The following is a 13,926-nucleotide window of genomic DNA, read 5'->3' on the forward strand; positions in this document are numbered from 1 at the left end:
TTGACTGTAGGCAAGACACACTTGTCTTTGTACTCCTCACCTGGTTGCTGCCACACACGCTTGACATCATCTGAACCAAATAAGTTTATCTTGGTCTCATCAGACCACAGGACATGGTTCCAGTAATCCATGTCCTTAGTCTGCTTGTCTTCAGCAAACTATTTGCAGGCTTTTTTGTGCATCATCTTTAGAAGGGGCTTCCTTCTGGGACGACAGCCATGCAGACCAGTTTGATGCAGTGTGCGGCGTATGGTCTGAGCACTGACAGGCTGACCCCCCACCCCTTCAGCCTCTGCAGCAAAGCTGGCAATACTCATATGTTAATTTCCCAAAGACAACCTCTGGATATGATGCTGAGCACGTGCACTCAACTTCTTTGGTCAACCATGGTGAGGCCTGTTCTGAGTGGAACCTGTCCGGTTAAACCGCTGTATGGTCTTGGACACTGTGCTGCATCTCAGTTTCAGGGTCTTGGCAATCTTCTTATAGCCTAGGCCATTTTTATGTAGAGCAACAGTTCTTTTTTTCAGATCCTCAGAGAGTTCTTTGCCGTGATGTGCCATGGTGAACTTCCAGTGACCAGTATGAGATAGTGAGAGCGATAACACCAAATTTACCACACCAGCTCCCCATTCACACCTGAGACCTTGAGTCACATGACACCGGGGAGGGAAATTGGCTAATTGGGCCCAATTTGGACATTTTCACTTAGGGGTGTACTCACTTTTGTTGCCAGTTGTTTAGACCTAAACCGCTTGCCGACCACCACACGAACAGTTACGTCGGCAGAATGGCATGGACAGGCAAATGGGCGTACATGTATGTCCCTTTAAATTTGCCGCCGTGTGGTCGCATGTGCAACCCTGCCGCGAGCTCCATGAGTGTGAGCGACCCTGGTGCGAGCTCCGTGAGGGGATACTCGTGATCGTCTCACAGAGAGGAAGAACGGAGAAATGTTGATGTAAACAAGCATTTCCCCGTTCTGCCTAATGACACTGACACTGATCACAGCTCCCTGTGATCGAGAGCGGTGATCAGTGTCATGTCACACGTAGCCCATCCCCCTACAGTTAGAATCACTCCCTAGGACACACTTAACCCCTGCAGCGCCCCCTCAGGGTTAACCCCTTCACTGCCAGCCACATTTACACAGTAATCAATGCATTTTTAATCGCACTGATCGCTGTATAAATGTGAATGGTCCCAAAATAGCGCCAAAAGTGTCCAATCTGTCCGCCATAATGTTGCAGTCACAATAAAAGTCGCTGATCACCGCCATTACTACTAAAAAAAAAAAATTATTAATAAAAATGCCATAAAACTATCCGCTATTTTGTAGATGCTATAAGTTTTGCACAAACCAATTAATAAACGCTTATTGTGATTTATTTTACCAAAAATATGTAGAAGAATATGTATCCGCCTAAACTGAGGGAAAAAAAACATTTTATATATTTTTTGGGGATATTTATTATAGCAAAAAGTAAAAAATAATGTTTTTTTTCAAAATTGTCACTCTTTTTTTGCTTAGCGCAAAAAATAAAAACCGCAGAGGTGATCAAATACCACCAAAAGAAAGCTCTATTCTGAGGGAAAAAAAGACGTCAAATTTGTTTGGGAGCCACGTCGCACGACCGCGCAATTGTCAGTTAAAGCGACGCAGTGCCGAATCGCAAAAAGTGCTCTGGTCTTTGGCCAGCCAAATGGTCCGGGGCTTAAGTGGTTAATGGCTGTGTGTTGAGTTATTTTGAGGGGACAGCAAATTTACACTATTATACATGCTGTACACTCACTACTTTACATTGTAGCAAAGTGTAATTTCTTCAGTGTTGTCACATGAAAAGATATAATAAAATATTTACAAAAAATGTGAGGGGTGTACTCACTTTTGTGAGATACTGTATGTTCAGTTTAAAAAGTTGGTAGACTCTTGACTGTAAGCAGAGGGAAACACATTGCTCCTGTTATCACTATTGTATCAAGCTTACCTTTCAAATTAAAACTCAGGTCTTTGTATAACTACCATAAAAATCTAACTAGAATGTGTATTAGTATTTGAGAAATCAAGTTTCCCTTTAGCCATAAATGTATTTGCCAGGCTTGATGCACATTTTATACCCATCACCACTTTCCCTTTAATTAGCTTCAGAAAATGAGCTGTGAATCTTTGAAATATTTGTAGGAAATACATTTCTGAATAAATAGGCGCTGATAAAAAAGAGAGAAAAAAATGAAGCCCTCGGGGGTTATCTGAGATTTTAATATAATTATTTTTTTGGATCCTTTGCAATATCTAAGAGAAATATATGAGAAGTCATATGCAGAATGTAAGTACTAGACATTTCACTAAATACAGTAATTTTTTTAAGGTTTCTATATATCAAACATTATTACCTATTTTTTCTCTCCACTAACAAAAATGGGTAAAGGTATTCTAGTGTTGCATGAAATAGCAAACACTACTGAAAGAATTAAGCCTCTGGCTATGTTAGATTATTCAATCTAAAAACTGTTTTTTTTTTTCTCTTCTGTTCTAGGGCCATCTTTACCTTTGAGATATACTTATTGTCAGAACGTATGTTTCTTTTTGGAGCTGAAAGTGTAGAGTCTCAACGAGAATGGGCCAAGGCACTATCTAAGGTAATGCCGATAATTATCTGATAAAGCTAAGCCTCGGGCATTAGCATTAAATAAATTGGCGTTAACTGTATGCTCTCACAGGAGCCAGCTTTAATTAAATTTTTTTTTTTAAATATGCAAATAATTTTTAATGTTACTGTGCTAAAGGGAAATTATCAAGAAAACTTTTGAAATTGTAAATGCAACAAAATATGGTCTATGTGGGAAAAAAAAACTATTGGCTTTTATTTAACCAAAATAATCTATAAACTATCATACAATGATTCTAAAAGAAAGATTAATCTGCTTTACCTTATTTGTTAATGGTGTAACCAGTAAAGAAGACAATACAAGTGCCTGTTCTTTCTTGTTCTATCTCCAGAGTAATATACATCTAAAAACTGCATTACCTTTACTGGATTCAGCAAGTAGATGTCATTTCTGGCCCAAAATGTGCACATGTCCAGTACTAATATGCCGCGTACACACGGTCGGAATTTCCGACAACAAATGTTCCATGTGAGCTTGTTGTCGGAAATTCTGACCGTGTGTAGACTCCATCGGACATTTGCTGTCGGAATTTCTGACAACAAAAATTTGAGAGCTGGATCTCAAATTTTCCGACAACAAAATCCGTTCTCAGAAATTCCGATCGTTCGTACACAATTCCGACGCACAAAATTCCACGCATGCTCGGATTCAAGCAGAAGAGTGAATCCGGCTATTCACTGGCTATTGAACTTCATTTTTCTCGGCTCATCGTACGTGTTGTACGTCACCATGTTCTTGACGTTCGGAATATCCGACAACATTTGTGCAACCGTGTGTATGCAAGACAAGTTTGAGCCAACATCCGTCGGAAATAAATCCACGTTTTGTTGTCGGAATAGCCAATCGTGTGTACGCGGCAATACAGTCCCTCATTGTAGAAGAGCTTTGTTTTTAGCCATACAAAACCTGGCAAAGCAAATAAACAACATAAAAGCAAATGCAAATATCTTTAATCTGAATTTCTAACATAAATTGGATATGGATGTATGATTCTCATATGCAATATTTCAGTAATCATTGCACTTTACGGTGTATCTAAACCCCAAAACAAGAATGTAATATATTGCAGCTTACTAGTACTTAAATTAAGTTCCTGCATTTGTATACATTTTTCAGGCTTTTCTCCAAGTAACCCTGTGAATAACACACTTCCTATCCCTGGATAGCTACTGTCACTCCTCCACTCTACCTAGAGAGGGGGGCATGGTTGCCATCAAGGCTAGACTTTATACATAACTACATTCATCTCCATTTGATATGGGATGGTGAGATATAATTTAGAGAAAAAAAAATAACTTTGTGTTTTCAGCTTACATGTTGTGATAAACACATTGCATTTATGGCAAGATTAACAGATATTGTCTGTAGTTGTGAAAATGCAACTGGAAATCTGCAATATATTACATTTTATTATTGGGTTTAGTTATCCTTTAAGCCATTGAAGACTAAGATGCTATTAATAATCCTAGGTAAAGAAGGTTTGCTGACCAAAAAATGTTTGATCACAAAGCTAGTAAGTTTGCATCAAAATAATTAAATTCTTCATTATTCTGCTCATCCCTACTCAAGGTCCCATCCTAATATAGGTTCAGACTAAATCTTATCGGAACGTTGGACCTTTTGCTCATTTTGTGGGAGTCAAAGGTCATATATAGTAGCAGTATTTCTACCTATATTTTATGTGATAGCTTCCTTCCTGTCGCTTCACCCAGCCTCATTGATTTACTGCTTGGAAATCCCCAGTCATATAAACAAAAGGGCAGAGATAGCATGTCATAACTGATTAAATATGGGCAATGACAAGAAATAGCCATATTTAGCCAATCATGTCACCCAATAGATCATGTCACTTTGTTTACTTATAGTTGTGGGGCCCCAGAAGATGTAATTTTTGCTGCTAGGCAGAGGCGGGAATGGATATGTCCATAGGGCAGCAAGATTTTAATCTTTTGGTGTGTGTTGTTCATTTTGAATGAAGTGAATCAGCATTGCTGGACTGCTCTGCATAGTAACCAATCAGCTTCCAGGCTTTACTGTCAAAACTTAATTGAACAAGCTGAAGTTAAAAGCTGATTGGCTACCATGCACAGCTGCACTAGATTCTGAGTGCACCAGTTTTAGGAAACCTCCTCCAGTCTGTGTACATTGTGGAGCCTTTTATTTTTTAATATAGGGTTTGCCAAAAAATGTGTAAGTAAGTGTACTTTTTACTTTTTAATATAACCTTTACTCATTCAAATATTTGGGGGCTAGTAAATCTAGTAAAAGGGTCTGGTATAAATGAAGGGAAGCCTTGGCCACTTTGTTTACAAACAGAAGTAAGAAGCTGGGAGCTGTCATTTTCCAGCAATTTAAATAACATTTGTTTCTTTGTAAATGTCTGTATCTATATACATTGTATAGATACAGTATTTCATAGACATATTATTTAAAGTAACTTTGCATTTTAACCACTTGAGAACCAGCCACTGCAGTTATACTGTGGCAGGTTGGCTCCCCTGGGCAAGCCGTCGTAGCTGTATGTCGCCGCTTTAAGAGCACTAGCCGGTGCAACGACTAAGCCGATGCGTGTGCCCGGCAGTCGCAATGTCCGCCGGGCACCCGTGATCGCTCCTGAGAGAGACAGAACGGAGGTCTGTCAATGTAAACAGACAGATCTCCGTTCTGTCAGGGGTAAGGAGACTGATCTGTTGTTCCAACTGCTTAGGAACAGCAATCGGTCTCCTCCCCCAGGCAGTCCCATCCCCCACAGTTAGAAACACTCCCTAGGACACACATTTAAGCCCTTATTGTTTAACCCCTTCCCTGCCAGTGATATTTATACAGTAATCAGTGGTTATTTTTTCATGTCCGATCTGTCCGCCGCAATGTCGTAGTCCCGATAAAAATCGCTGATCATCCCCATTATTATGAAAAAATGAATAATAAAAATGCCATAAATCTATCTCCTATTTTGTAGACGTTATAACATTTGTGCGAACCAATCAATATACGCTTATTGCTATTTTTTTACCAAAAATATGTAGAAGAATACATATCGATCTAAACTGAGGAAGAATTTTTTTTTTTTAAATTTGGGGCTATTAATTATAGCAAAAGGTAAAAAATATTGTGTTTTTTCAAAATTGTCACTTTTTTTTGTTTAACCACTTGCCTACCAGGCACTTACACCCCCTTCCTGCCCTAGCCATTTTTCAGCTTTCAGCGCTGTCGCACTTTGAATGACAATTGCGCGGTCATGCTACATTGTACCCAAACAAATTTTTTATCATTTTCTTCACACAGAGCTTTCATTTGGTGGTATTTAATCACTGCTGGGTTTTTTTATTTTTTACAAAAAAAAAAAACCTAACATTTTGAAAAAATATGTTTTTTACTTTTTTTTTCTGTCAGTAAATTTTGTAATTAAGTAATTTTTCGCCTTCATTCATGTGCGCTGATGAGACGGAACTGATGGGCACCGATAGGCTGAACTGGTGGGCATTGATGAGGTGGCACTTATGAGCACTGATGAGGCGGCATTTATGGGCATTGATTAGGTGGCACTAATGAGGAGGCACTAATATGCTGCACTTATGGGCACTGATAGGTGGCACTGATATGTGGCACTGATGAGCATTGATAGGTGGACTGATGGGCCCTGTTAGTTGGCACTGGTGGGCACTAATAGGTGGCACTGGTGGGCACTGATGGGTGACACTGATGGGCATTGATTGACAGCAGTGATGGGCATTGATGGGCAGCACTAATAGGTGGCACTTATTACCAGCACCGACTGGCATCACTAATGAGCACTGATTGGTGGCACTTGTGGGCAGTGGTGGGCACTGATTGCTGCCACTGGTTGGCACTGATAGCTGGCATTGGTGGGCAATGTTGGGCACTGATTGGTAAAAGTGTATTGCACTATTGTAATTGTAATCTGATCATCAGTGCCCTGATTACATTCCTACATGTCCCCTTGTGACACTCTGTCAGTGTGAGTCGAGGACAGCCTATTACCGGTACTTCCTTGTTTACACGTGGCCGGTTGTGATTGGACACAGCCGATCACATGGTTAAAGAGCGGCTCTTTACAGAGATTGGGGTCACGCCGTGTCCTAGCAACATGGCGCGGCTGCGATCGCCACGGTGCGCACCCCCGCAGGCACGTGAGAGCAGCCATTTTGGGACGCCGTCATATGACGGCATCCCAGAACGAGAGCTGCACCGCCCCGCCGTCATTTGACGGTGGGCGGGCAGCAAGCAGTTAAAGCGCAAAAAATAAAAACCGCAGAGGTGATCAAATACCACCAAAAGAAAGCTCTATTTATGAGGGAAAAAAAGGATGTCAATTTTGTTTGTGTACAGCGTCACATGACCACGCAATTGTCAGGTAAAGCGAAGCAGTGCCACATCGCAATAAATGGCCTGGTCATTAAGGGGCAAATCTTCTGGGGCTAAAGTGGTTAAATTAAACATTATTAAAATGGCCTTTTCCCACCAGACAGAATTTTTAACATTCTTTTTTCCTTTGTTATATGTTCTCCAGGCCCCCCATTCAGTTTGTTGGATGATCCCCTGCCTTTTAGCCTAGAAAATGGTCATTAATATTTTTTAACACTCGGCCCCCATTGACTTTAGTGGAGTTCAGATTCAGCACCTAAACTTTAGTCATGCTTTGTGAACACACCTTGAAGCTGGTATGTTTGGCTCATCTCCACAATTAACAGATCATGCTCTGTTGATTTCGAGACAAAAAGCTGATACAATAGACTGATGATACAGTAGTTACATCACATTTGTGTGTGCAAGGTTGGAAAATATCTGTTGTCAATATATGGGTTTTTCATGTTACTTTTAAGGTAACCTTGAATGGTTCCTAAAATTGTAAAGATTCAGTACCACCAATAAGTAAGCAAGTAAATGACGGTTCTGCCAAAAGCAATTGTTTATTATGTAGCACCCTCTAGTGTAGAGTGCTAGTTAGTGTACATAGGTTTTTGTAGTGTTGGTAAATTTACCTCCCAAATACTCTCAGTCAGCCCAGTAGGGGCAGTGTGGAGTTCGGGTGGAAGCTGGAGTCCTGTCTAGAGGCATGGGAGCAAGAGTGAGGACAGCAGGAGCCAGCAAACACGTCCAGGATATCTCCAGGGAGACACAGCCTGAGAGGATTGGTGAGTGCCAGTCTGGCATGGCTGGAGAGTCAGTCTGGGAGGACTATGGAAGATTAGCCAGGAGGACTAGTGAGTGGGGCAGGCTGGCAGTGGTTGAAGAGGTGGTGCTGGGCTCAGTAGCCACAGGAAGGTAGCTGAACACTAGGACGTTTTTATCACACCAAAGGGGCCAGTGGTCCCTGCCTGTAAAGGTCTTTTGTTGGATCTGACTGAGTGCCTTGTCAGATCCCCCTAATGCCTTGTACACACGGGCGGACTTTTCGGCAACAAAGGTCCGACAGTCTTTGCGACGGACTTTCAACGGACTTTTGACAGACTTCGAACGAACGGACTTGCCTACACACGATCACACCAAAGTCAGACGGATTTGTATGTGATGATGTACGACCGAACTAAAATAAGGAAGTTCATAGCCAGTAGCCAATAGCTGCCCTAGCGTCGGTTTTTGTCCATCGGACTAGCATACAGACGAGCAGATTTCTCGATAGGAACTGGGTCCGGCGGACTTCCGACGTAAAGATTTGAAACATGTTCCAAATCTAAAGTCCGTCAGATTTTCAACAGAAACAGTCCACTGAAGGTCCGATGAAGCCCACACACGGTCGGATTGTCCCCTGGATTCAGTCCGTCGGACCAGTCTGATCGAAAAGTCCGCTCGTGTGTACAGGGCATAACAGTGTTCCAGCTGGGTCTGAGTGTACCTGCAAGTAAGTGATGTGCTGGAGGAAGAGGAGTATACACAGAGAGTGTATATAGTTGAAGTGCCCCTGAAGAGACTTTGTTCCAGTCAAGTGGACATCCCATAATAGCCCTATCCCCATCCATGTTATTAACCCCTAAATACAAAAAAAACAAAACAAAGCAAAGCTGCGTGGACGGTTTCCTGTCTCAATGAGCTTGTGGGAAATTGGGAACCCTGGCTGTGCAGGGTGGGGGATCCCTATTCACAAGCAGCTCCTGCAGGGATACGCTACATTTATAGGAGCATTAACAAATTCAGGCAGATCAGTGAATCTAGTGTATTGCAAATATGTATATATTTTTTTAACAGTAGGTATTCTCCTAAATGTTTTCATTCGGATTCTACAGCAAATCATACAATTCTTGAAACCTAGCTGTCTGGCTTTTCTTCAATAATTAGGACAATCAAAAAGTCATCCTTTGTTGGATATGAGGACAGCTTTGAAAATCACTGATGTATACCATTAGGCTTTGTTAAGCTTAGATGTGTAGCTGTTCAGAATATCAGAATGTCCTTTTCCTTTTATTGGCTTTTTTTTTTTTTTTTGCAGAACTTTGTGCCTACTGTGAACGGGTCCTTAGTAGAATTAGAGTTTGATGTTATCGGATTTTTATATTACAAAAATTCATGTACTCTTATGGAATGGAAAGAAGGATGGTTTGCCTTGGAAAAAGCCTCTCTGCATTATACTCACAATCAAGAAAATGTTCAAAGAGATAAAATACAATTGATGAAGCTACAGGAACTTAGTAAGCCAATACAATTTAGAATTTGGTTACATAGTTTATCCAGCAATAACATATGTATATATATATATATATATATATATATATATATATATATATATATACACACAGTATCTCACAAAAGTGAGTACACCCCTCACATTTTTGTAAATATTTTATTATATATTTTTATGTGACAACAATGAAGAAATTAAATTGTTGCTCTACATAAAGATGGCCTAGGCTATAAGAAGATTGCCAAGACCCTGAAACTGAGCTCCAGCATGGTGGAGACCATACAGCAGATTAACAGGACAGGTTCCACTCAAATCAAAAAGGTTGAGTGCACATGCTCAGCGTCATATCCAGAGGTTATCTTTGGAAAATAGACATATGAGTGCTGCCGCAAGGTCTCTAACATTCACCAGCTCCGTGATGTCTTCATGAAGGAGTGGAAGAGAACTCCAGTGGCAACCTGTGAAGCTCTGGTGAACTCCATACCCAAGAGGGTTAGGGAGTGCTGGAAAATAATGATGGCCACACAAAATATTGACACTTTGGGCCTACGTTGGACATTTTCAGTAGGGGTGTACTCACTTTTGTTGCCAGCTGTTTAGACATTAATGGCTGTGTGTTGAGTTATTTTGAGGGGAAAGCAAATTTACACTGTTATACAAGCTGTACACTCACTACTTTACATTGTAGCAAAGTATAATTTCTTCAGTGTTGTCACATGAAAAGATATAATAAAATATTTACAAAAATGTGAGGGGTGTACTCACTTTTGTGAAATACTATATATATATATATATATATATATATATATATATATATATATATATATGTCGGCAACAACCCATGCAATCAATACATACAAAGAAACCACAACAAATAAGTTCAGAAATTAAGTTATGTGGAATAAAATGGAATAACACAGGAAAAAAAGTATTGAACATGCTAATTGAAATTTATTTACTACTTTGTACAAAATCCTTTGTTGGTAATGACATGCCTCCTATATGGAGAAATTAGTCGCATACATTGCTCAGGGGTGATTTTGGCCCATTCTTCCACACAAACAGTCTTTAAATCTTGACGGTTCCCTGGGCCTCTTCTATGAACTCTGATCTTTAGTTCTTTCCATAGATCTTCTATTGGATTCAAGTCAGGTGATTGGCTAGGCCTTTCTAGCAGATTTATTTTCTTTCTTTGAAACCAATTGAGAGTTTCCTTGGCTTTGTGTTTGGGATCATTGTCTTGCTGAAATGTTCACCCTTGTTTCATCTTCACCATCCTAATAGATGGCAGCAGATTTTTATAAAGAAGGTTTTGGTACATTTTTCCATTCATCCTTCCTTCAATGATGTGAAGTTTGCCAGTACCATATGCTGAAACACAGCCCCACACCATGCTCCCACCTCCAAACTTCACTGTTGGTATAGTTTTTGGGGTGATGCGCAGTGCCATTTGACCTCCAAACATGGTGTCTATTATGGCATCCACATTTTAAAGTGCTTTTAAAGTGCTTAAACAAGCTTTAAAGTGCTTTTTCTTCAACAGTGGAGTCTTGTGTGATGTGCGTGCATACAGGTCATGGCGGTTGTGTGCATCACTTATTGTTTTCTTTGAAGCAATTGTACCTGCTAATAGATAATTCCAAGTCTTTTTGAAGCTTTCTACTAGTGGTCCTTGGCTCTCGGACAACTCTTCTGATAATTATTTTCACTCTACTGTCAGAAATATTGAAAGGAGCACCTGGTCGTGGCCATTTTATGGTGAAATTGTGTTCTTTCCACTTCCAGATTATGGCGGCAACAGTGCTCACTGGAATATTCAGAAGTTTATAAATCCTTCTGTAACCAACGCTATCAGTATGTTTTGCAACAATAAGATTGCAAAGGTCTTTAGAGAGCTCTTTGCTTTTACTCATCATGAGATGTTTCTTGTGTAATGAGACACCTTTCTATGGGCTATCAATTGAGACTGAACCAGCTGATATTAATTTACACTGACAAGGGGCAGGATTGCTTTCTAATTACTGATAGATTTCAGTTGGTGTCTTAGCTTTCCATGCATTTTTGCACCTCCCTTTCTTTGTGTTTTAAACACTCTTTCCCTGTGTCATTACATTTTATTACACATAACTTATTTTCTGAACCTATTTGTTTTGGATTTTTTGTATGTATGGATTGCCTGGGTTTTTCGCCGATATGTGGTTAATACTTCATGTCAATAGCACCTTTAGAAATATATTTACCTAGAAAATGGTGACGTGTTTAATACTTATTTTACCTGCTTTATATATATATATATATATATATATATATATATATATATATATATATATATATATATATATATATATATATTGTGAGAATGAGAGCCCCTGTCTTAGTGAAAATGTGTGTAAAATGGACACAGGACTCTCAAAGAAGCAGTTTGAGAAGTTCCAGCAAAAGATTGGTGAGCAGAGAAAACTATGCTTTAAGTTTTCTCAGGATTTTGTAAGTCTGGATTGGGGCTGGAAACTTGAAGACTTCAAAGAGCATTGGGAGGGATGGAGTCTTCTGTCATGTGTCCGGGTTTTCCAGAAGCTCTGCAGGTTGTGTGTGTGTGTCCAGGTGTACACACCCGTTATAAGGCAGAGCTGAGCATAGCTCAGGGTGTGTGGGAGAGGAGTTGGTGTTGGAGCAGTTGCTGCAGACAGGAAGGAGGTGTGCTACCTTTTAAGAACCCAGGCAACATCCTTGAGACAGTACTCCGTGTGAGAGAGAGTCTTGGGGACCAGAGGGGACTGTGAGTCTTGGAAGAGTGTGGAAGCCTGGAGTGTCAGGAGAGCCCCTTCCTAGAAGCCAGAAGTGGGCCTGTTGAGCAAGGAACTGTGCCCAAGGCTGAGCGAGCCTTAAGAGTGAGCTGAATTGGCATTTTTCAGCTGTTGTTGTTGTTTTTGGGAGAAGAACCCCTGTGTGGGAAACCAAACGCATGTGTGAACTTTCATCTTTTTGGTTACTTTCAATAAAAGTGGGCTACCACGCCTTTAAACCTTAGTTCCTGTTGGCTGTGAACTCACTTAAAACGCATATATCACTAAGCTAGACATCCCCCAATCTCAATATATATCTATATATATATAGATATATATATATATAGATATATATATATCTATATATATATAGATATAGATATACAGTACTGTGCAAATGTTTTAGGCAGCTGTGAAAAAAATTCTGTAAATAGAGAAAGCTTTTAGAAATAGAAGTGTTAATAGTTTATTTTTATCAATTAACTAAATGAAAAGTAAATGAACAGAAGAAATCAAATCAAATCAATTTTTGCTGTGACCACCCTTTGCCCTCAAAACAGCATCAGTTCTTCTACGTATACTTGCGCACAGTTTTTTAAGGAACTTGGTGGGTAGGTTGTTCCAAACATCTCAGGGAACTTATCACAGATCTTCAGTGGATGTAGGCTGCCTCAAATCCTTCTGTCTCTTCATGTAATCCCAGACAGACTTGATGATGTTGAGATCAGGGCTCTGTGGAGGCCAAACCCTCACTTCCTGCAGAAATGCAGCCCCAAACTTGCAAGGAACCTCCATCATGCTTTACTGTTGCCTGCAGACACTCACTATTGTACCTCTCTCCAGACATTTGTGAACAAACGGCCTCCTGCTACTGCCAAATATTTCAAATTTTGACTCATCAATCCGGAGCACCTGCAGCCATTTTTCTGCATCCCACGTCTAGGTGGAGGTTCCTTGCAAGTTTGGGGCTGCATTTCTACAAATGTAGCTTGAGATATGGTCAGGATTAATGGTGTCCTCAATGCTAAGAAATACAGGCAGATACTTATCTATCATGCCATATCATCTGGGAGGCATCTGATTGGCCTCAAATTTATTCTGCAGCAGGACAATGACCCCAAACATACAACCAATGCCATTAAGAAACATCTTCAGTGTAAAGAAGATCAAGGAGTCATGGAAGTGATTGCTTGGCCCCCTCAAAACCCTGATCTTAACATCATCAAATCTGTCTGGGATTACATGAAGAGACAGAGGGATTTGAGGCAGACTACGTCCACAGAAGATCTGTGGTTAGTTCTCCAGGATGTTTGGAGCAACCTACCTGCCAAGTTCCTTCACAAACTGTGTGTAAATGTAAGTAGGATAATTGAATAATTGATGGTATTTTGAAGGCAAAGGTTGGTCACGCCAAACATTGATTTGATTTAGAATTCTCTTCAGTTCATTTACATTTTGTTCATTGATAAAAATACACTATTAACACTTCTATTTCTGAAAGCATTCTATTTCTGCATTAATTTCAGCATTTTTTTCTTCACTTTTTCTCCAGCTTTAATTTACCTCCACATTAAACAACATTTCAAAATAAAAACAGTCATGGCGCAAAGGTAGGCAGTGTACAGTTTTATAAGGATTAGTAATACATACCAGTGCACATTTAAACAGAATTCAAAGAAAACTCTCAAGAGGGTCTAAAAAGCTGCTAGCTTTACAGGTCCTTTTCAAGACCACTATGAAAGAATGTGTAAAACGGAATTTAGACATTTAAAATAAATATATTGTTCCGTTCTTAACAAGAATGATATTGATAATGGTTGGCTGGATCAA

General features: G+C 39.9%; 1 protein-coding gene across 2 annotated transcripts in view; it reads left to right on the forward strand.

Moving 5' to 3' along the window:
- ARAP2 (ArfGAP with RhoGAP domain, ankyrin repeat and PH domain 2) overlaps positions 1 to 13,926 on the forward strand; it is a 604,561-nt gene that overhangs the window by 305,836 nt on the left and 284,799 nt on the right. For both annotated transcript variants that reach the window (XR_012237041.1, XM_073608952.1), the window contains exons 17-18: positions 2,538 to 2,640; positions 9,119 to 9,317. Coding sequence is in view for 1 of the 2 variants with exons in the window: in XM_073608952.1 (XP_073465053.1) it covers positions 2,538 to 2,640; positions 9,119 to 9,317 (302 nt within the window). In the remaining variant the exon portion in view is untranslated. The remainder of the gene's footprint in view (positions 1 to 2,537; positions 2,641 to 9,118; positions 9,318 to 13,926) is intronic.

The sequence above is a fragment of the Aquarana catesbeiana genome, linkage group LG01 (assembly GCF_042186555.1).
Source record: "Aquarana catesbeiana isolate 2022-GZ linkage group LG01, ASM4218655v1, whole genome shotgun sequence".
NCBI lineage: Eukaryota > Metazoa > Chordata > Amphibia > Anura > Ranidae > Aquarana > Aquarana catesbeiana.